General features: G+C 35.6%; 1 protein-coding gene across 4 annotated transcripts in view; it reads left to right on the forward strand.

Moving 5' to 3' along the window:
• TMEM232 (transmembrane protein 232) overlaps positions 1-23,973 on the forward strand; it is a 271,759-nt gene that overhangs the window by 30,236 nt on the left and 217,550 nt on the right. For 3 of the 4 annotated variants that reach the window (XM_032845118.1, XM_032845126.1, XM_032845140.1), the window contains 4 exons: positions 1,563-1,720; positions 6,404-6,503; positions 10,028-10,194; positions 15,946-16,100. In XM_032845118.1, coding sequence (XP_032701009.1) covers positions 1,563-1,720; positions 6,404-6,503; positions 10,028-10,194; positions 15,946-16,100 — 580 coding nt within the window. The remainder of the gene's footprint in view (positions 1-1,562; positions 1,721-6,403; positions 6,504-10,027; positions 10,195-15,945; positions 16,101-23,973) is intronic. The other variant, XM_032845132.1, reaches the window with a different exon arrangement.

Raw genomic sequence — 23,973 nt, forward strand, 5'->3', positions numbered from 1 at the left:
CCTGTTAGCTGTACCAGTAGTGATAATATGTCTGATTCAAATTCAATTATTTTTCCAAAAATCTCTTGGTCCAGACAAATTCTCATATTTGCAGGTTCATTTGCTGTCATTTCTTTCTTTTCTTTTTTTAATTTCTTTTCAGCGTAACAGTATTCATTATTTTTGCACCACACCCAGTGCTCCACGCAATACATGCCCTCCATAATATCCACCACCTGGCTCCCCCAACCTCCCACCCCCCACCCCTTCAAAACCCCCAGGTTATTTTTCAGAGTCATAGTCTCTCATGGTTCACCTCCCCTTCCAATTTCCCTCAACTCCCTTCTCCTCTCCATCTCCCCATGTCCTCCATGTTAATTGTTATGCTCCACATATAAGTGAAACCATATGATAATTGACTCTCTCTGCTTGACTTATTTCATTCAGCATAATCTCTTCCAGTCCCGTCCATGTTGACACAAAAGTTGGGTATTCATCCTTTCTGATGGAGGCATAATAATCCATAGAGTATATGGACCACATCTTCCTTATCCATTCGTCTGTTGAAGGGCATCTTGGTTCTTTCCACAGTTTGGCGACCATGGCCATTGCTGCTATAAACACTGGGGTACAGATGGCCCTTCTTTTCACTACATCTGTATCTTTGGGGTAAATACCCAGTAGTGCAATTGCAGGGTCATAGGGAAGCTCTATTTTTTCTTGAGGAATCTCTACACTGTTTTCCAAAGTGGCTGCACCAACTTGCATTCCCACCAACAGTGTAAGAGGGTTCCCCTTTCTCCACATCCTCTCCAACACATGCTGTTTCCTGTCTTGCTAATTTTGGCCATTCTAACTGGTGTAAGGTGGTATCTTAATGTGGTTTTAATTTGAATTTCCCTGATGGCTAGTGATGATGAACATTTTTTCATGTGTCTGATAGCCATTTGTATGTCTTCATTGGAGAAGTGTCTGTTCATATCTTCTGCCCATTTTTTGATATGATTATCTGTTTTGTGTGTGTTGAGTTTGAGAAGTTCTTTATAGATCCTGGATATCAACCTTTCTTTTATCACCCAGTTCTGCCTCATTTCCCCATTATTATTTGTATGGCCTTGTGATCTATTTTGTGTTGGCTGGAACAGCTAGAGCTCCTTGGGCATCTCTCTCTCTCTCTCTTCTATCTCTAGCTCTGTAGTCTCTCCAATTTAGTGACTTCTGAGTTATTAGACTTCCTAAGTGGCAGCTAAGTGTTTCAAAGCTAGTATCTTGAGAAAGAGATGCAAGTGGCAGCTCTATTGCCTTTTCTCATCTAGCATTTTATTGGTTAAAGCAGTCACAAGACCTACTCAGGTTCAAGGGGAAAGGGGTATAGATTTCACCTTTTTTTCTTTTTTTAGATTTCACTTCTTAATGGAAGGGGTGTCAAAGAATGTATAAATATTAAACATTTAAATTTTTTAATATTTTAAAACCACAGTCTGGTCTTGGTGACAACAAATAGTTAATTGTAAGGCTTAATTGTAACATGTAGACAAAAGCAAGATCTTCAAATTATGGTTTCTACCTTTTTAATATTTCAGAAGCTTTAAATATGCTTTATGCTTCCCTGGACCATGCTTCCTTTGATTATGATCATCTGCCTACCTTATTTTTTGTTGCGGAATCAGTTTTATACAGACTCTGTTGTGATGCATTACAAAAGACATACTTATATTCAGTTGAAATAAAGCTGATAAAGGTATGTTTTAAAATATTCTAAATATGTTTTAATTGCTACACATACTACATGTAGTTACATGACAGTTGTTTTAGGATCTAAACAGACCATTCGGTTTTATTATGGAACATTCTCTTGTTTGGTAGTTTATTTTAATCTTCTTTAAATGTAGATAATACATTATTACTTGATATCCAAATGGAGGTAGTTTGGGAAAATATAATTTCACCAACTATGTAAGAAAATAATATATAATTAAGGTCAAGTTTATATGAATGTCTGCATATGTGTAACTTTTCTCTTTTCTATTTTAAATATTTTTAAATGCCACTTTCCATTTAAAAATGTCAACAGATAACCTTAACTAGTTGCCCAGTTTGAGAAGATGAGTTGTTCCCTCAGTATTATGTGTCATTTAGAGCCATAAGATGGGAAACTATCTTCATGGGGTGCATGTTTTATAAGGTCTTGGATGACATATAGTTCTACTCCCTGTGATGATCATGGTTGCTAGTTGCAAAATTAATTATGAGTCAGAAAAATTTAGGTTAAGCAGTGGTTTTATTGCAAAGAAAATAAAGAAAAGCCAGAAGAAAAAAATTGAGAATATTTATTTTTAGGATGTATATATTTTAAGAATTACTTGCAAAAATTATTAAGTATTATTTGCAAGAAAAATTTCTTATTCAGTTTTGACCACGAACTGTAGAAACCAACCATAAAAATATTCATGACAGCCAGGGCATTTTTGGAAGATACTATATTTTAATCCTTAGAAATTAAGCCTAGATACGCTCTGACATGTTTGGGAGTAGAAGACTTATGGAGACCAGGCAAGATTCAGAGAACACATAATAGAAATTGAATGTGCGAAGAACTGAGGCTTTGCATAGAAGAAGGATGGGAGAAGAGAGGCAAGATGTTCTCATGATGACTTTTTCTTCTTTTTCCTGTTTCCTTGTTTTATATATCTCCTATAATAATATAAAATTATTATAGAGATTTAAAAAGATATCCATATCTCTATATTAATGATAAAAGAATGACAGGAGAAAAATAAAGCAAGTCTGGCTCTTCTCCCCTTTTCTTCTCATTCCTTTTAGTGACCATTTTCCATTCATTGCCATTTATATTTCTGCTACCAATAAATGACTATAAAATAAAGTCTTAGCCATTGCACAAATTAATTTATATATACTATGTCATTCATTTATTTATTTTTAAAGATTTATTTATTTATTTTAAAGAGAGAGCACATGTGTGAGTGGAGGGGGAGAGGGGCAGATGGAGAGGTAGTGAGGGAATTTCAAGTAGACTACCTACTGAACATGGAGCCCTATGTGGGCCTCAGTCCCACAACCTTGAGATCATGACCTGAGCTGAAACCAGATGCTTAACCAACTGAGCTACCCAGGTGCCCCATCACTATGTCATTTATTTTTAAAAAGATTCCTATATCTTCTCATCTGACAGTTTAGACAATTTGCACAGTTTCACGTAATAGCTGTGAATACTTAGAACTTAACTTGCACAATGCCTTGCACAATGATCAGTGCTTTAGATGAACTAAACATATTAACTTATTTAATCCTTATAACAATCCTAAAAGGTAAGTGCTATCATTGGCCATTATTTTACAGACTGTGACATAGAGAGTCTAAGTTTTTTTTTTTAAGATTTTATTTATTTATTTGACAGACAGAGATCACAGGTAGGCAGAGAGACAGGCAGAGAGAAAGAGAGAGAGGAGGAAGCAATCTCCCTGCTAAGCAGAGAGTCTGATGTGGGGCTCAATCCCAGGACCCTGGGATCATGACCTGAGCCAAAGGCAGAGGCTTTAACCCACTGAGCCACCCAGGTGCCCCGAGAGTCTAAGTTATTATTCGAGGTCTCAACAGAGAAGGTCTTGAAACCCAGTGGACTCTCAGCTATAATGCTATACTGAGACCTTGGGTCTCAGATTTACTAATTTTAAAGTCTACTCCTTATTGTTCTAGATAATATAAATTAGCTAGTGGAAATAAGCATGCTCTATAAGTACCTTTGATTTCAGACAAGAAGCCATTTCATTTATCCTTCTTGACTTTGTAGACTTTTTATTATATATCTAACAGTCAATTGGAAACCTCTCTTTTGATCTTTTCTTTTTGACGGTATGCTATACTGACAGTATGCTATACTGGAAGTTATTGCTAGGGAAGCATCACCCACCTTCCTATGCACCATTTTTTGATAAAGTAGTATATAGTTCAGCATTATGAAGAGCCACAAATATTTGATTCAATAATATTATTTACTTTCACAATTTGTGTGCCTTCTTTCCTCATTATTTACCTCTGAGTGTAGAATCATCTTAAGTATTAAAGTCTACTTAACTGAAGTGTAGAGAATAACATATAAGCAACAATAGTTTAATATATTTTTGATAGAAATACAGAGTGTTCTTCAAGCATCTGTAAAAAACCATGGAGCACATAATCAACCATTAAAATATAACAGATAATAAATATTATTCAGTATTTCTATTTCACTGTTAGATAATAGAGTCTGAAAAATTAAGAGAAGTAATCATAGAAAGAGAAGGAAAGAAGGGTAGTAAGGAATAAAGGAAGGAAAGATGGGAGAGTGAAGAAAGAGGAATTAACAAGGAGAGATCCAGTTTAAGAGGCAAAGCTCAAGCTGTCAAGCTACAGAAAGAATATGTACACAAATGAGACTTGAGGAAATATGCACAGAGGGTCCCAGAATATTTTAGAGATATAGAAAGGCAGATTTTTAAATAAAATTTAGGCTTTCAGAATATTATAGATGAAAGCTTATAAAACCATTTTCCCAAGCGTAGTTATAATGAGGGAGAGCCTCTGGATCAGGTGAAACTTACGACCAAATTGGGATATAATACAGTGATCATGCAAAATGATCTGTTTTTCATGTATTTTTCTATTTTGTATGATGTGAAATTCTTTTTTTAAGACTTTATTTATTTATTTGACAGACAGAGATCACAAGTAGGCAGAGAGGCAGACAGAGAAAGAGGAGGAAAACAGGCTCCCTGCCAAGCAGAGAGCCCAGGTGGGGCTTGATCCCAGGACCCTGGGACCATGACCTGAGCCGAAGGCAGAGGCTTTAACCCACTGAGCCACCCAGTCAGATGTGAAATTCTTGAACATGAATTTTCCTTTCAACATCCATCTCTAATCCTTGCAAATTATTTCCCTTTTGATTAATTTTCATCCATTGTCTATAACGAGGGGTATTTTTATTTTAATATTCACACTTAGAGTACTGTAGTATTCTTTTAAATGATATGACAATTTCCACTTCCCATATAACTTCAATCTCTTAGAGAAGCATTGTACTTTATCAAAGTGGTCTGTATGAAGAGATCCCTTGGATATGCTTTATAAATGTTTTCTTTTTATTTAAATCTATAAATGGTGGATATTTATAATATATAGATACATTTATAAATATTGATGGTGCATTCTCAGAATTTATTTTACCAATAGAATTTTGTGATAAAAGTACTTGGAAATCTCTGCTATAATAGAAAGTTCATGACTTTTGGTGCAGCACAGTCTTGGGCTCAAAGTTCAGTCATGCCATTTCTTTGTTAAATTGTCTTGGTTGGGGGCGCTTGGGTAGCTCAGTGGGTTAAGCTTCTGCCTTCAGCTCAGGTCATGATCTCAGGGTCCTGGGATCGAGCCTTGCATTGGGCCCCCTGCTCAGCGGGGAGCCTGCTTCCCCACCCCCTGCCTGCCTCTCTGCCTACTTATGATCTCTGTTTGTCAAATAAATGAATAAAATCTATAAAAAAATTGTCTTGGTTGAGTCATTGAGACTTGTAGAATCATATTTTTTACTTTATTATTATTATTTTTTACGTGTAGATCTGACAGTAGTACCCTGCATTGTTGTTAGGAGGATTTGGACTACATGTATCTTGATAGTGATATTGTTTTATTTGTTTTTTCCATAATCTTATGATTTAACGATTTCGGAATTTGTGTTCCATTTATTTCTTTAGTTTGTGTTTTTTTTTTCTCATATTCTGTGAAAATTTCGCACATCATATATTTTTGCACACATTTCATTTTTTGTATTCTATGTAAAACAAGTTTGCTACACATGAAACTTCACAGAGGTAAGATAGTAGTGTTTATTTAACAATGACTTTTTTTCATAAGGAATCCCAAGCACAGTATTTCTCAAAACTATCTAAAGAAATGTTTTTTAAACTGTTTTGACTGAGACTCATAGAAAGAAATATCTTTTGCATTGCAATCCAGCATACACATAATATGCACTGATTTATATACCGAAACAAGGAACTGTGCAGTGTACTATGATATTTTCTTTTCTTTTCTTTTGTTTAAAAATCCCCTCTCAATTGATTTCATGAGTCACTTAAGGGGTATGATTTGCAATTTGAAAAATACTGTTCTGTAGGATATGGAACAAAATAGCATTCAGTATTGGTCATTATATATAATGTAGAGGTGATTTATAAAACTTTCTTGGCTGAACCGGTATTTCAACCTTGATATAAATGTTTTAAAGTTATTTCAAAAGCACATAAGCTCAAGTGAGTTTGAAATTGTTTCATCAAAAGCAAATGTAATAATAAAATGGTTTAGTTTCCATATAGTTTCTAAACGTTCATTGATGCAACACAAAAATACTTTTTTCTTTTTCTTTTGACAGATTGGCTATTTGGTCTTCTTACGACTTTTTATATATTTCCTGCATGGCCACCTAGAAAGTTTTAAGCAACATTTATTTAGGCTTCAACCATATTTGTACGGTAGACTATCTTTTATTTTCTACACTTATAAATGTTTTATGTTATGGTTTGAGTAGCTCAGACTATCACTATAAAGAACATAAGCTGTCTTTTATTTTTCATGAAAAGTAATAAGTACAGTATTGCAGAACACAGATTCTGGGCTAGACTGTGTGGGTTTTACTTTTAACTTTTCTACCTAACTAAGTGCATGACCTTGCTTGTGACTCAGTTTCCTCATCTGTAATAGTTTCTACCTCTCTAGATTTCAAGTTTAGTAAGGTAATACTAGTGACAATGTAGATGCCAACTAGATTAAGAAGAGTGTGGATGCAGGGCACCAATTAGTTATGACATTAGTTGAGCAGGAGATGTTAAGGATTATGAACTTTTAAAATGGGAATGAGATAGACTAGAATAGTTTTGAAAAATGTTGAGGAGGAAAAAGACACTAAATTTGATGATCAATTGAATGTAGGCTATATGTAAGGGAAAATGAGGAATTCCAGAGGAATCTAAAATTTTACATATAGATTTTACAAATACAGATTTTACAAATACATATAAATTTTACAAATACAGTCAAGATAATGGTACTCTACACTGAAAAAATCTTGAAGAATCATTGGACATGTTGAAATTTGAAGGCCACTCAGGTATATATATATATACAGTGAGCAGTCGGAAATACAGATTTGGAACTAGGGAAATAAGCAAAGACTGGGATTCACTTATTTCATAGATACTGACATAGATGATTTGACGGTCATCCATGTTATGATGGCTGAAATAAGCTTGGGGTGGGAGGTATTGAGGGTGGAGAAATTAATTCTAGGAAAAGGCTTGGGAAACATAAACATTTAGTAGATAATTGGAGTGCCATACATCAGTAAAGGGAAATAAAAGGGAGTAATGACATAGAAATCTCAAGAGGGGAGGTTCAAGAAGATAAACATCATCAAGAGCTATAGAAGTCTTAAATAATAGGAAGTCTGAAAGTTGATGGGATTCTGTAAGCAGAAAATCACTGTTGCTCTTGGGAGGGTTCCCTTTGGAGAGGTGGAAGCAAAATTCAGATTGGAGGTAAACAAAGTACAGGGAAAGTTTAAGCATAAGACAGAGATGGTGAACTATTACAGAAAGCTTAGCTATACAGGGAAAGAGAAATAGATCAATAGTTTAGATGAAAAAACAAGGTCAAAAAGCAGTTGCACTTCTTTGTTTCTAATTTGGATGCCTTTTATTTCTTTTTCTTGCCTAATTGGTCTGGCTAGGACTTCCAGGACTATGTTGAATAAAAGTGGTGAGAATGGGCACCCTTATCTTGTTCCTGATCTTGGAGGAAAAGCTTTCAGCTTTTCACCCTTGAATATATATTGGCTGTGGATTTGTCATATGCAGCCTTTATTATGTTGAGTTACATTCCCTCTATACCTGCTTTGTTGAGAGTTCTTTTAATTATAAAGGGATGTTGATTTTTGTCACACACTTTTTCTTCATTTATTGAGATGATCATGTGATTTTTAGCTTTCATTTTGTTAATGTGATGTATCACATTGACTGATTTAAGGATGTTGAACCATCCTGTGTCTCTGGAATAAATCTCACTAATCATGGTGTATGATCTGTTTAATGTTTTGCTGGATTTGGTTTACTAATATTTCATTGGGGATTTTAAAATCTATGTTCATCAGGGTTATTGGCCTATAATTTTCTTTTCTTGTGGCATTCTTGTATGATTTTGGTAAGGTAATGTTGGTCTTGTAAAATGAGTTTGGAAGAGTTCCTTCAAAGCTCTTCTGTATTTTGAAAGAGTTTGAGAAGGAATGGTATTCTCTTTGAATGCTTGGTAGAATTCATCAGTGAATCTGTCTGGTTCTGGACTTTTGTTTGTTGGGAGGTTTTTGATTAGCGATTCAATCTCCTTACTAATAATCACTCTGTTCATATTTTCTGTTTTATCTTGATTCAGTCTTTTCAGTTTTATGTTCCTAATAATTTATCCATTTATTCTAGGCTGTCTAATTTGTTGGTGTATAATTTTTCATAGCAGTCTCTTATGGTCTTTTGTATTTAATTTTTTTATCCCTTGTATTTCTATTGTAACATGTCCCTTCATATCTCTCTCTCTCTCTCTTTTTTTTAAAGATTTTATTTATTTGAGAGAGAGTAAAAGAGAGCATGAACAGAGTGGGGGCAGAGGGAGAAGCAGGCTCTAAGCTGAGCAGAGAGCCTGATGTGGGGCTGGATCCTGAGACTCTGGGATCATGACCCAAGCTGAAGGCAGATGCTTAACTGACTGAGCCACCCAGGTGCTCCATCTCTTTTCATTTCTGATTTTAGTAAAGGCTTGTCAATTTGTCTTTTCAAAAAACTTTTTTTTTTTAGTTTTAAATAAACTTTTTTGGTTAATGGACTAAATAAAAAAAAACAAGGTCAAAAGAGGAAAAGATTAGTATATTGTAGGATAAGAGATAAAGAGACTCAAGATACAAGAAAGGGAATATTTGGTGGAAAAAGTCATGGAGGAGGGAATAGGAGATAATAGTAGAAGTGTTTTGGAGACTGAGCAGTAAATTGCAACACTACTACAAATTCTGATAGTTTGAAACCAAGACAAGACTATAGACTAGTAGAATAAGAATTTATGTCTGTCCTATCACTTGTTTTGATTTCTTCATACATTATAATCCTCTTTTTAACTCCTCACTGTGTTCAACATAGTGACTCATCAAATAATCAGATGATAGTGGCAAATAAATTTTGAAAAATATGAATAAAATTTCAAGATCTCACATTAGCTTGTTATTATAGATCTATCCCAAGAAAACCAATAACTTTGTTTCATATAAGGATAAAATCCCTAGATTTTACCCTTCTATCAAATACTGTTAAGTAGAGCCTTAGCAACATAATGATTTTTACTTGGGGCCATTAGCATCTGCTTCCTCTCCATGTAGCCATCCAGTAAAAGAATAGTTATTATCATTTTTTTTCAACTGTCAATAGATTGAAATTGAAAAATTGTCTAAAAGTCTATAAAAAGAACAATATAAAGATAATTCTATTAAATACCACCTAGTGTTATGTTGACATAATTATAGCTATACTTAAAATATATTCTTTAAAATAATCAACAGCAGTAACATCTTGAAAATGAATAAAACTAGAGAATGTAGGTAGGGTTAACAGTGATGATTTGTTTGTAGGATTACAGTTTCTAAGTATCTATTATGAATAGAGTATGTTATAACTCACCTGGAAGTTTCCAACCATTGTTGTGCGGTAACTATACTTAATTGGACATTTGACCATTATGCAATTGCTGTTCTGAATTATATTAACTCTTATGCATTATTTACCTTGTAGTTTCCTATTATGCCAGCAGGGGTCATACATAACATATAAATCTTAGATGGGGAAAGGTATAGCAGTTTCAACATCTAAGAATTGAATTTAATTATATTTTAGTAACTAAAAGACAAATGAAATACAATGCAAGATACTAATGAAATATTTATCACAAATTATTTTTCTTACAATAGCACTTTGTTTCTCTGGAGACTCATATCACAAGTATCCAAACATCTTTTCAAATGTGCAATTCATTCTGAAAACCATGGAAATTATATATAAAAGAGAACTCCTTTCTGGATCAATTTTTAGCCCTGTGGAAAACAAGAAAAGCCGTAAGGACATAGATTCTGATATGGTGAGTATATCCTAGTGCATAATGAGTCAGATAATATTGATATGATTAAGTAACTGTGCTTTATTGATATGATTAAGTAACATTGGTGAAGATGAGGTTAGCTGGTGGTGGGGATAGGGCAAGAGGTTCATATAGCAAAAACACTAAACCATATGCACATTTCCTGGACAGCAGTTAATAGTATTAGTAGTGAGATATCAATATATACTACTACTACTTTAAATAGAGTAATGTCATAATACCTTTTTCCTTATACATTTCATCTCAGCTGTATAATTGGAAATAACAATGTAATTTAGATTAACTTATAAATGAGGATTTTAAGATATTATATTTGTGTTAAAAGGAAAGTGCATAAAGTACAGGCTATTAATGACAGCAATTGTAATACTTGATGCTTCCATAACTCATATGTAATAACATTTAAAGTGCTATTAAAGTCTACTGAAGTGTTTTTAAATGGTTCAGAATTGAGGAAATAAAATAATCCCTAGTATGTGAAAAAGTGTTTTTTAATTTCTAACTTGGATATTAGTGATCAACATTAAACTGTCCCAATCATGGAATTCCTTGGTATGTAATAAACTATGTATTATGCAAATAGAGCTACAGTGAGCCATATAATTGTTCACATACATTATAGGCTGATATATCTCAAAAAACAAACTTTGATCTCTGGGTCATATGTATTTCCTTCTCTCACATATACTCCAAAAGAAAGCAGCAAACACTTTCCCGAAGAAGACATATAAATGGCCAACAGACAAATGAAAAAAATACTCAACATCACTTAGCATCAAGGATGTACAAATCAAAACCACAATGAGATACCATCTCACATGGGTCAGAATGGCTAAAATTAACAACTCAGGAAACAACAGATGTTGGCAAGGATGTGGAGAAAGGGGAATCCTCTTACACTTTTGGTGGGAATGCCAACTGGGGCAGCCACACTGGAAAACAGTATGGAGCTTCCTCAAAAAATTTAATAGAGCTACTCTATAACCCAGCAATTGCACTTCTAGGTATTTATCCAAAGGATACAAAGGTACCAATTCAGAGGGGCACATGCACCCCAATGTTTAAAGCAGCAATGTCCACAATAGTCAAACTATCGAAAGAGCCCTAATGTTCATTGTATATAACTACAGTGGAATATTACTCAGCCATCAAAAAGCTATTACTCGGCAATAATGAAATCTTGCCACTTGCAACAACATGGAACTAGAGGGTATTAGGCTAAGTGAAATAAGTCAGAGAAAGACAAATACCATATGATTTCACTCATATGTGGAAGTTAAGAAACAAAACAGATGAACAGAGGGGAAGGGAAGGAAAAATAAAATAAGATGAAAACAGAGAGGGAGGCAAACCATAAGATACTTTTAACTATAGGAAACAAACTGAGGGTTGCTGAAGGGGAGCTGGCTGGAGGGATTGGGTAATTGTGTAATGGACATTAAGGAGGGTACTTGAAGTAATGAGTGGTGGTGTTTGCAGCTGATGAATCACTAAATTCTCCCTCTGAAATTATTACATTTTTTTAAAAAAGAAGATGCTATCTAAAAAACAAAAGAAAGAAATCTATGTTCTTATCACTACAAGGAAATGGAAGGTTCCTACAGTACAGCTTTGCCTGAGCTGGAAGGGGCAAAATGTCAACACATGAGAAGAATGTATCTGCTTAGGGGTGCCTGGGTGGCTCAGTTAGTTAAGTGTTAACCTCTTGGTTTTGGCTTAGGTCATAGAGCCCCATGTCTGTCTCTGTGCTATTGTCTTGTCCATCTCTGTCTGTTTCTGTCCACCCCAGCCCCACTCTGTCCCTCGGTCTTGAGCTCTCTCTCTCTCTCAAATAAATAAATTTTTAAAAATTAAAAAAAAATAATTTCTGCTTAGTGTGGGACAAGTCACTAAGTCTGTGCCTTTTTCCACGAAGAACAAAGAGCATAGTTTTAATCTTTTCTAAGTTCTATTTCAGCTCTATACCTCTGATTCTGTGAGGGGATTATAACAGATTTTAGCATATCAGATTTACTGTTCTCCGTTTTCTCCTCTAATTTCCACACAATAGAAAGAATTGGAAAGGTAGTGTAGCCACAATGCTGCTAAAATTTCTGGTTCAGGTAACTAATTCAGTGCTTGATTACATGTTTGAACATTGTTCCCCAGTTTCAGCTCAATTTCTTCAGTATAGCTTGGTCTAAGCCAGCTTTTCCAGTTCAGTTGAGTACTTACCCATTCAGTACCCATCTCTCTCACCTACTGGGAGAAGACAGAAAGAATCAGAGAGGAAAATGGGAGTATAAACAATACATCTGTATTCATCCCCCTCCTTTTTTTGTTACTGACATGCCACATTGGAGGATTTGAGGATTTATTCCTATAGCCCTCATTCTCCGGTAATGCTAAAAGGTCCGTGACAGCATATTTTGACCACTGCAAAATACTTTATTTTTAGTACACTTATCACCATTGGAGTAAAAGCACAAGCATTTAATTTGTTTTCCAAGTGCTGCCATAAAATTGCTGAAAAGATAAAGAATTCCGTACATGTTAGGATACACACGGTATGGGTCTTGGTTCTATTTAAGCATAGGAAACTTCCTTTCCCTGGTGCTAGAACCCATTTCTTCTTTTAATATCCTTCAAAGCTGATCCAGATGCAAGGTTTCCATTGACTTTGACAAATGGTGCACTTTAATTAGCTCTGTGGCTTTCAGAGCCAGAAAACTGGATTGAGTTTTCCACTCTGTATGTTGCTCACTAGCAGAGCTGAATTTGCTGAGTACAGTTGTCCCATGAAAATAACAACATAGTTTTTTGGAGATAGTAGATGAAGGTCAACTGAAATGTGGTAGACCCTTTACTAAATAGCTGCATCTGTCCTAAACTACAAGTAGTTTTCTGAAATCTAGGAAACACACAGAGTTTACCTTCAAGTGTGATTAGCAGTCTCATCCTCTAATGCTTTAAGTACTCGGGAAGCCAAAGTCATCTAAATATGGGACATTTGGTGCTATACTGCAGTTGTACATGGTTACTAAGATGGGGTTAGATTGAGACACAGGTTCTTTAAAATTAGAAGCATTATTCTGATTCATATCCTATTATCTAAGTTGCACATTTGTGTTGAGAGGTCCTTTTATGATAATGTCAACCAACCCCCAGATGATTGAAAACAAGGGTGAAGCTCAAAAAGCTATCTCTGAATAGCCAAAATACATCCCATTCTTCAAGGCTCATTTCTGTTTTAAAAGAGCATCTGGTCTGATATTCAGAGCTTGTGTACTCAAATTTGTATAAAATTCAAGCTGATGTGGTTATCTGAAATTTCAGCCAACACTAGGTTAATAGCACTTTTGTAGGTGGACTTCTCAAAATACATATTGTACAAGTTGTAACTGATAGCTTGTTCAAGGACATAATCGAGAGGTTGGGGCCACTGGTTGACTCATGAGCTGGACCTGGGCAATCCGAGGCTTCTCCCTGGGATGCATGTTCTGCTCACTGTTCTCACAGCTGGAGCCATGTCAAGGATGTAGCCCTGAAAAAGCAAGGTGTTCTTGGGATCATCTGGGTGGTATAAGTGTCTGAACCCAGTTAAGGCCTCCTATAAACCTTAGGATTCAGGTGAGCGTAGAGGTTTGCTCGTCTTGCAGTCACCCAAGATAGGCTTTCTAACTAAGTTCCCTGGCTTATTAGACCTATCACCTACCAATCTGGAGTGGTCTGTCTCTTTCTTTAATATCTGTTTGGCCTCTGTGTAAAGGATCCAATTTGCAAAGGAGCATAGTCCCAAGCTGGGCAGCAAAGCAAGAAGATTAAAGAACTGTAGGAAGTGGTCATAAAGCCAAGAAAAAAAGGAAAGAAGGAAGAGAGGAAGGAAAGAGGGAGGGAGGGAGGGGGACAAAGAAAAGTTCTCTGGGAGTCATTTAATGCTCTGCTCAGTGTTTGAAACTGTGCTAAAAGAGCCCTCTTAACTTTTTTTTTTTTTTTAGAATTTTTTTTTTTTTTTTTGGAGAGAGAGAGGGGGGGGGGGGAGAATGCACAAGCAGGGGGAGGAAAGGGACAAGTAGACTCTACAGTGAGCATGGTGCCCATCTCAGAGCTTGATCTCAAAACCCTGAGATCATGACCCGAGCCCAAATCAAGAGTTGGAGCTTAACCAACTGAGCCACCCAGGCCACTGTCTTACACCATTTTAAAATAAAGCTTTTCTATGGAATATTCTAATACTCTAAACATTGGCTTGTTTTCATTTACCTTTCTGAGTGATTTTTTTCCCACAGTCGGGAGCCTTGTACAGAAACTTTATCTTACTCATGACTTTTATCTCTAGCATCTGAGTTGCCAACATAAAAAATAGATCAATACACATGTGTGGGACTTAATTAAACAGTTTACTAGAAACTTAATATATCTTAGTTTAAAATTTATATATGAATCTGGCCTTTCAACTTAATACTTAACATGACAATTATCTTTTAAGTTGTATATCTGATGTTGTTTGTATAATAAATGAGAATTATAAACCCTTTTGGAGTCTCTCTTAAGGTGAACATAAAAGAACGAAATATTAAATACATATCACAAGATGTGTACTCGAATCTGTTGGAAACAATTAAATGAGTTATGTTATCACTGTCTAACAATAAAATCAGGTTTCTTCATACCCCTAACTTTAGCAGACCAGTTAAATCTATGAAAGGGTTAGGAAGCACTTCAAGAAAAAACAAAGAATCAACAGCCCATTTTCCCCCTGAATTTGTAGACTTTTGAAATAGTTACTTAGTAGACATTGACCATGTCCAGGTAAGCATGTATATTTGCCCTTAAAGTGGAAATCCACATTTTAAAACTAATTTGCTGTTTGATCATTGTTCAGACTTTTCCCTGTCCCCTCCTCTTTGGGTGTCAGGAAGAACGAAGTCATATAGGGTCTAAGAAGCTCGATTTTTCTAATAATTGTCCTGTAGGGGACATAGGATTTTTGTCATAGTGTAGAACTGATATCATTGAACACAAGGGACCCATGTGAAAAGCAATTAAGACATTAGGTTCAGGTTAACAATCGAAGGGAATCAAAATTTGCTGCCCCCAAATAGGACTCTTTGGCATAAGGATTATTTTGGGGTGATTATTTTTAAGAAATCACAAGCATAGGAGAAGCTGTGAAAACTGAGTAAAAGTTACCCTTTTTGTAAGAGATATTTACATTTTAAAAGAGGTGTCCATTCCTTTGGGTGTCTCCCTCTGTACTAAGAGAAGGATGACGCTAAATCTCTAGAAACTTGAGAAGGCAATGACAAATTCTGCATAACAACCTTACCCTTGTTTACTAGGCTTTTCCTGTTAACATCCATAACTGCACATCCCCCTTTTGTCTTTAGCTAGAGAAGTTATATAAGATAATGTCTTGGGCCATTTTGAAAAGTATTCCTGGGTCTCTTCCATGCGTACAGGAGGTATACATGTTATTAAACTTATGTTTGATTTTCTCCTGTTAATCTGTCCTTTACTACAGGGGGTGCAAAGGTCTCAGCCAAGAACCTGGAAGGGTAGATGGAAAATTATTTTTCTTCCCTCACACTATATATATTTACAAAAATATACTTAAGTAAGTTGCTCTGTTTGGTGTAACATGAAATTTAAGAAAATAATGCATTTTCATTTGAATATTTTAAGTTTATTTTCATGTTTATTCAAGTCAAATAGCTCATTTCCAGATATATTTTTATGTTTTAATTCCAGGAACATTTGCAACTTAATCAGGGAGGATATGAAGTTAACCACCTGCTCTGGCACTGTGTTGCTGCCTGGTCATGTGTTCAGAAGAATAGTCCTCAGCTGAATAAGGTGCTTGAACATCTCATCTTTCATAAAGTGCAGCTTCAAAAGAAATGCTGGTAAGAGGGATTCTATAAATCCAAAGTAATTCATGGAGAAACCTTTGTGTTTAAATGTTAAATAACCTTTGTTCTAAAATGTTAATCACACCTTAGTTGATTATGAAAATAATTTATAATCTCAGTTCCAAATGCATGGGCAATTTATATATTTTGTATTAGTTCATTTCATCAATAAATTGTTCCGATCTCTCTCTCTCTCATTTTTTTGCTAGATTGCATGCATGTATTGCTTAATTTATCTTTATCAAATGAAATTTGTTATTGATAAGAAGTGCCTCCCCCTATTTAAAACATCCCTTATTTTTTAAGTTGTTGAATAACAGCAGTGAGGTACAGTTTATTGTCCTTGGAGGAAATACACTGAGATTTTCTTTCTTTATGCCTTACTTGTAAAGTGTGACAAAAATAAATCTTGACTGATAAATGTTAGTTTCCTCCTGTACATATATTAATTTGAGAAGGAAAAATAAGTCTTATATTACTACCAATGAGGAAATAACATTCAATGGAGGGAAGAAGAATTTTAAAGGAATATTTCTGAAGAGAGCGATCAGAGGAGATATCCCTGTTCAGTATTTGAGGATAATCAGAATTCTTAATTCCTCTTCCAATGCTAATGGTAATAATAATACTAATGATAGTAATAATAATAATAATAATAGTAATAGTAATAATAAATCTGTCATGCCATAGCCAAGTTGCAAATTCAATAATCATATAGTTTTCTTAAAATTAGTTCCTGTTTTTAGGCCTCTGGCTGCCCACTCTACACCAAAGTCCTTTGTATATATAAATTCTAAGAATCTGGAGGATTCCTGAAGGAAAGGTGTTTTCCTAGTTTAATTTGAAGTTTTTGGGATTCTAGATCAAGTAAAGATTTCTGGAGGATGGCTTAGAGATTGCTTAATTTCCTAGAAATAGCCTAGTTCAGAAGACGTTTCATCAAGAACTTATTCTGTCTTGTCCTGTGATGGGAGAAATCTACTCAATATTGCAGTTAACAAAGATTGTGATTCTTTTAAGTTTTAAAACCAAGGATAATATCTTTAAATGGGAAAATTACAATACAAATAGAATATAATTTTAATAAGCATATATTAATAAAGAGCTGATAAATATGACAAAAATTAGAGATTCTCACTGGTGCAAATTTGGTTATTTTGAAAGCCATGGAGATTTCAGACCACTCTTACCATAGAAAATAAGTTGTAGGGGATTCATAGACACAATTTAGTTTTCAAAAGGGTGTAGAACTAGTTTAGCTCTTGAAAGACTCTACCTTGATTTAAAAAATAAGGGAAATTGCATTTTAACATATAAAAATACTTATTACATGACTATCAAGTTTATTTTCAAAGTACTCTAAGAGTTACCAAATAAGCAAGTTTAAAGAAATACTGAGATAGTAAAAGTGGCTTATTAAGATTAGCTAATTCTGAAAGTCAAGGAATTATTTCTTTAACCAAATTTCAGTTTTACTGTACCACATCAACATTGATTTAGTTTGTTAATGAATTGTCAAGTTCAACCAACCAACCAGCCAACCAACCAACCAACCACAGGCCCCAAATGGTGTCACTTGGCCCAAGTTCCCAAACTAGTGTATAATATACATAATCTAATTGCAGTTTCAACCTCCCCCAGAAATTTAGTCTTAAAAAGGTCAGCTAGGAATTTTTCAGTCTACACCTATGAGTCTACCACTTGGACCCTCTCCTTCCCCCTAAAAAGATGAGATCATCTGCATGATGACACCTTGCTTTTCCCCCCAGAAAGCAGCCTCACCTAGAATAATCCTTTTCTTTTGTTAACAACTTTCTTGCCCCAATGACCCTGCCTCTATAAAAACCTTCCAACTCCTTGGAACTCCTCTCTACTCAATAGATGGGTAGCTCAGTGGGTTGAGGTCTCTGCCTTCGGCTCAGGTCATGATCCCAGAGTCCTGGGATCGAGCCCCGCATCAGGCTCTCTGCTCAGGGGGGAGCCTGCTTCCCCCTGCCCCCTCTGCCTGCCTCTCTGTCTACTTGTGATCTCTGTCTGTCAAATAAATAAATAAAATCTCAAATAAATAAATAAATAAAATCAAAAGGAAAAGATAATTGCTTAAAAAAAAAACACTGCCAAATAATTTTGAGTCTGTTTCTTATATTTACTGTTTTTTTTAAAGAGGTTTCAATATTTCTTTTTAAAAAAAGTGATGAGTCTAATAAACTAAAATAATCCATTGATATTAAAAGGTTAATTTTTAAGTTCGCAATTTGCCTAATTTCTGCTAGTCAGATTTTCTGTTGTAATGATGATGTTATACCAAATATTAAAGAATTAATTTTTCTTCTTGTAAAGTATTTAAGTCATTTATGGAATAATCTATATAGCTATCCAGAAGTCACTATTCCAGATAAAACAAAACACACTGTGATATAATTATCAAAATCAAACCAGAAATGCTTTCCATTTCTGGGTAAACTTGAATGTTGGTCTTATATACGCCAAAGACTGGGTACATGTTAAAAATTTAGAAAATGAGCAGTGTATTTAGAATGAAATAGAAATATTGAGGCATCAGACCTTGATAGTAAATTGAGACTTTGTCAGGATTTGCTGGACCAGATAGCCTTGGAGCTGTGACACTTGGTGGAAGATAAATTTGGTGTAGTAGTTGAAATTCAATGCCAAGTGACTATTAAGAGGAGTAACCTGAACAATTTTGTTTTCCATGCATATCAGTAAAGTTACCATAATGATGAATCAATGTTCAGAGATTTAAAATGCAGAGAGGAGACCATCCAACTGATTGATCAGAAGACATTTGATTAATACTGGCAAAAATTGCTTGTGCCCATGTAAGTGAGTGGTTCTCGTCTGCCCATTTCTGATGTTATCTATCAGTAGATAATTCATCCCATAAATCTCTGCCTTGCTTCTTATAACCCCCTTTATAAAAATTATACCATAGAAAAAGAAAGAAATAGAAGCAAGTGGTTTCAGCTGAGCCTGAAAAGAGCCGGCCCAGAATCTACAAAAGACCCAGGGAAGGCATCACAGAGATAGAGCGACCTCTGCTCACTAGGGGACAGGGAAGAAAACGCCGCAGAGGAAATGCACTAAAGACAACAGATTATAAAACAGGGTGAAGAAATAGAGAAAAAGGGACTACTACATGAGCCCCTCCCAGCTGTCATGCACCAGCCTTTATCTGGGAAGTTTAGCTGCCCTGAGCTGCTGATAACCAGCTTGCTGTAAAGCAGATTTCCATTTAATATGGTTAAATTTTATATGATGCTTCATAGTCTCAATGCTCCACCCTGCAGTTTGGCCTTTTATAAACTGACCCATTTGCTCTGGGAAGATAGCTCAAGCCAGTGCAAAAGGCTTTCTAATCTAACATGAAAATAATGAATTGTGTTTATAATTGAATTATTAGCCAATGAAGACTGCTGAGAAATGCAGTATGGCATTTCAGTAGAGCAGTAGAACATATAAAATTATATCTCCCAAAGCAAAATAGCTGATTTAATGCGCTCCATGAATGTATTCCAAAAAAAGCTTGACAATTTAAAATTATATGGACACGGCAAATGGTTTCCAGAGGTATAGTATTTGTGTTTGCATTGAAATGAATCAGGCAAGGAATTAACTGCTTTGTATAGGCAGCAAGGCCTTACTTTCTGTCTAGATCACGGATACTGACACTGCTTATCTCCTGAACCCCAGTAATTATAATGTTCAAATGACAGTCTAACCCAAACCATTCAAACACCTTTTTTGTCATTAACCCTCCTCCTTCATGAGCTGAGATGGCAGTGTAAGTCCTTACTTTTCAGACTTGTTTACTGGATTTTTAAATTTATCCTGTGATCCTCTGGGCTAAGTGTAACCATTCAGTCTCCAGCAAGGGTAAATATGTAATTATGCCTTGCTAGGTTATGGTACAGTAAAAAACACTCAACCTCAAGTCAGAAGACCTGAGTTTTAGTTCTCTCTCTTGCTCCCTGTCTAATTTTGAATGAGTTGCTTAGCCCCATGAACAGTGTCTGGTTAGCAGATAAATAATTACACTAGCCACTTCAGAGAGCTTTTTGAAAGATTTAAAAGAGATAAGTAATGAAAACACTTTTTATACACAAGAGTCTCCCCTATTACTTCTTGTCCTACGAGTTCAGATCTGAATTGTTTTTTTCCTAGAGGGGCTTCTACCTACTGAATTTCGATCTCCATACCTGGCACACATCTCCTGAAGTTAACCAAATTACACACCCTAACAGCTACATTTTGGAACTGTTGCCCTGCTCTCTACCGTCTCTGTCACAACCTTGGTTTAGGCCCAAATCGTCTCATGACTCTTGGAGCTTTTTAATGGGTCTCTTTGCCTTAAGTTTTCCTTTCCATAGTCTGTCATACTCTGCTGCCAGTGTTACAACCTAAATGTGATTATACCACTCTCTGGCTAACATCAGGGTCTCATAACTTGACATGATCAGAAAAGAGCAAAAGGAGCAAAAACAAAGACCGAAAGTTCCTGCTACTAGGTAGGACTCATGGCCGCCAATAAACCAAACAGATGAAGTGCCTGATAGGACTGGATGGAGGTGACAGTTAGTGATCCACCCATGCCTTCTCTGGTGAAGCTGCATTCCTGGCTTGTCCAACCCGCCAGGCCTTCGTTCCTGCCCTCTGTTATCCCTGGAGCTCTGAGAATGAAGCTCTGCCAGCAGGAGACAGAGCGCCTTTTAGCAGACACACGAAAGACTAGATTCACAGGTAGTCCATTTTTTCTGAGTATCAAAAATCAGACAATGGCAAGAAAAATGCAAATTTGAAAATTCTTCAAAGTAGTTTTCATAAATGGCCAAGATCAAGAATGAAACCCTGCCTGCCCTCCTCACGTGCAATGAAGATTGAGCTTACTTTATCTGAATTAATCCTCCCTTAACATACTTCCTAGTATGTTAATATACTCTGGAGTTTCTGATAACATTAAGGTTAAATCACTATTTAAAATGTTCTATCCCCTCCTTAAAGATAAATTATATATCAATATTTAATTTTAAGGGTCATATTTCTGAAATTATTTTGAATTATTAAATTTTATCTATTTTTCCTACTCACCATCAGCCTTTTACCACTAGGATTTCCCATTCTTAAACTTGAAATACTATTCATTTCTTGGTTGGTTTGAGTAAATTCTAAGTACGGACATAGGCTCCCTATTTCATTAGGTGATTTCTTGCTTATGCACAACTCTACGCTGAGAATAACATTTGTCACCATTTATTTCCCCCTGAAAAGTGTACTGTACATTTTGTCTGGAAATAGGCCTCTGGGCTCACAGTTTTGTTTTGTTTTGTTTTTCCCTAATTCCCACTTTAAATCTCTAAAGGTTTCTATGCCATTTCCTAACTTATGATTAGATGTTCAAAACCAGTCTGCTTTTTTCCTATTTTATTTTCAATCCAGAATTTTTTAGGAACTTCTTTGTGATTTGGCAGCCAGGATACAAAAGGCATCCTCTCTTGTCTCACGGCCCAGCTTTACGAAGCTGTTGAGGCAAATCCTCCACTTTACCCAGAGAAAAGCCCTGATATGTGCAGCTGTGCACAAATGAGGTGGTGATGGCTCTGCGTTTCCTGAAGGCCTTCCATTGATTATTCATCGTTCACATGCTCGGTGCACAGCTCCTGCCTCTCTGTGCTTGGATTATACATCACATTAAAGTGGAATACCCATATATGCCTGCACTAAATTTTAATCTTTGGCTTCTTGTCATTGGAAACGTTTTCCTTCATTTGAATTCCATTTTCTTCATAACTTTAAAATCTTTAAAATTCCTTTTTTTTCCTTCTTTTTTCTTTTTTGTAGTACTACAGATTTCCCCCCTTGATTCTGTTTCTCTGGTTGTTTGTTTCTTTCTTTAAAAAAAAAAAAGATTTTATTTATTAATCTATTTAGCGCTTGAGTGGGGGGAGGGGCAGAGGGAGACAGAGAAACTCTCAAACAGACTCCCTGCTAAGGACAGAAGCCCAGGCAGGGCTTGATCCCTTGACCCTGAGACCATGACCTGAGCTGAAATCCAGAGTCAGACGTTAACCCACTGAGCCACCCAAGCATACCTGGTTGTCTCGATGGGAATTAGTACTGGGTCTCAGTTTGCCAGTTTTCTTCCTTCCGAGCAACTGTTGCAGTTAACTTCCTCATCAAGGATTTGAATTATATTTTTGTATTTTAATCTCTTTTCAGTCTCTGGTTTCCTTACCATACTACCTTTCATCTCAGTATCAAGACTTTTCATTGTCTTTTTCTCTCATTCAGCTTTGTTAAAGGCACTTAAGAGTCTCTAAAAATATCTTTTGGTCCCTATAAGAAATAATTTTCAGAGCTATGATCCTCTCTAAATATTCAGACTGGTATTTTCTTCAGTCCTTGCTTTCACAGTCTCCATTTTCTATTTTACTTACCTCATGACCTAGGAGAAATCTTTAAAAACTCGGTATTTTAAAGCAAGAGGTTTGTATTCACAGCATTCATAACAGCGTTATTAAATGCTGCGGCGCTCAACATGCACTATCATCAGCGACCTTCCTGTATTTTTCCTACTCTTTGATATTTTACTTTTGAGGAGAAAATGCCCCCCAGTGTTCCCATTATAGGGCTCCTCCTCCTCCCTGCCTCCTACACACCAATTGCCACAGCATGGTTTTCTACCCTTTGTGTCATGTGGAAGTTGCCAGATGAGAGAGATGAAGAAGAAGCACAGAAATAGTACCCTGGCTCCTTACAAAGTCAGTCCTCCAAAGTAAGGGACTGGCTTTACTTTTTTCTAAAGCTCTGAAAAACACCCTAGATTGTCGAGATCATTTTTTTTCCCTTTTAACTTTTGTTGGGGACATGAGGCTGCTGTATTTCATGAAATGGAATGTGGGTACTCCTTGCTGCCATTCTTAACCCAGCTCCATCAACTTTATGGTTTGTGGAAATTCCCTATCAGTTGTTGCTCTTAGTGACTTCTCTTTCATTCTTGGTCTTTCATTTTTAGGGTTGTGTGGATTTTGACACTGTTAGTGTTTTCTGAGGTGTCTATTGAAAGACTGAAATAACGCTGTGTAAGCGTTGTGACTTGGAGACATCTTAATTCCGTCTTTTAAAATTGCAATTTGGTCATTGAAGAAATCATTGTAGAGGAGTAGGGAGAACCTAGGAAAACTGTCTTGAATGCTGATGTTCCTAACCTTTTTATAAAAGGCTGTGTAGATAGTAGGATACATCAGTAGTTTTTTATGAAGCCTCTTATTATTATATTTTAGTCGGTCTATCATCTATATATTTATTTATTTGCCATATTTTAGCTGATTTAAATTAGTGTAGAAGGGACAGTGGGCTGGAGGAAGGCTTGCTGAGGTCCAGCCCAGGATCTGGTACCATTTACCTGTGTGTAGTGGTTCACATTAATTTTAAAAGTGAAAAAAAAATTTCTTAAAGTAAAATGAATCAAGTAACTGTGACACTTTGGACAAGCCAGTAAACCTCTGCTCTGGTTTCTTTATTTATAAAATTAGGGGAAATTTTATAATATTTGCAAATTACTTCATACATGTTTAATTTCATGGCACTATAAAACCAAGTCAGTCTACTAATAATTGACATTTGTACTGTAGTGAGTTCACAAAGAAGCTAGTGCAAAATTTCTAACCTAATTAACTTCTTATCTTTCTGTGTGCATTGGTTTTCAGTTTTGAATTTTAACAAACAAACTCTAATATCTAAGTATTGGTGTTTCTATTTTATTTTTAGCAAAGGTACTTCCACTTACAGAAAATTTTATGATCAGTAGGATTGATTGAAAATAGTGTGTTTGTGTTGAAGCATTTTTCTA

The sequence above is a fragment of the Lontra canadensis genome, unplaced genomic scaffold (assembly GCF_010015895.1).
Source record: "Lontra canadensis isolate GAN:19392208 unplaced genomic scaffold, GSC_riverotter_1.0 scaffold4, whole genome shotgun sequence".
NCBI classification, from domain to species: Eukaryota; Metazoa; Chordata; class Mammalia; order Carnivora; family Mustelidae; genus Lontra; species Lontra canadensis.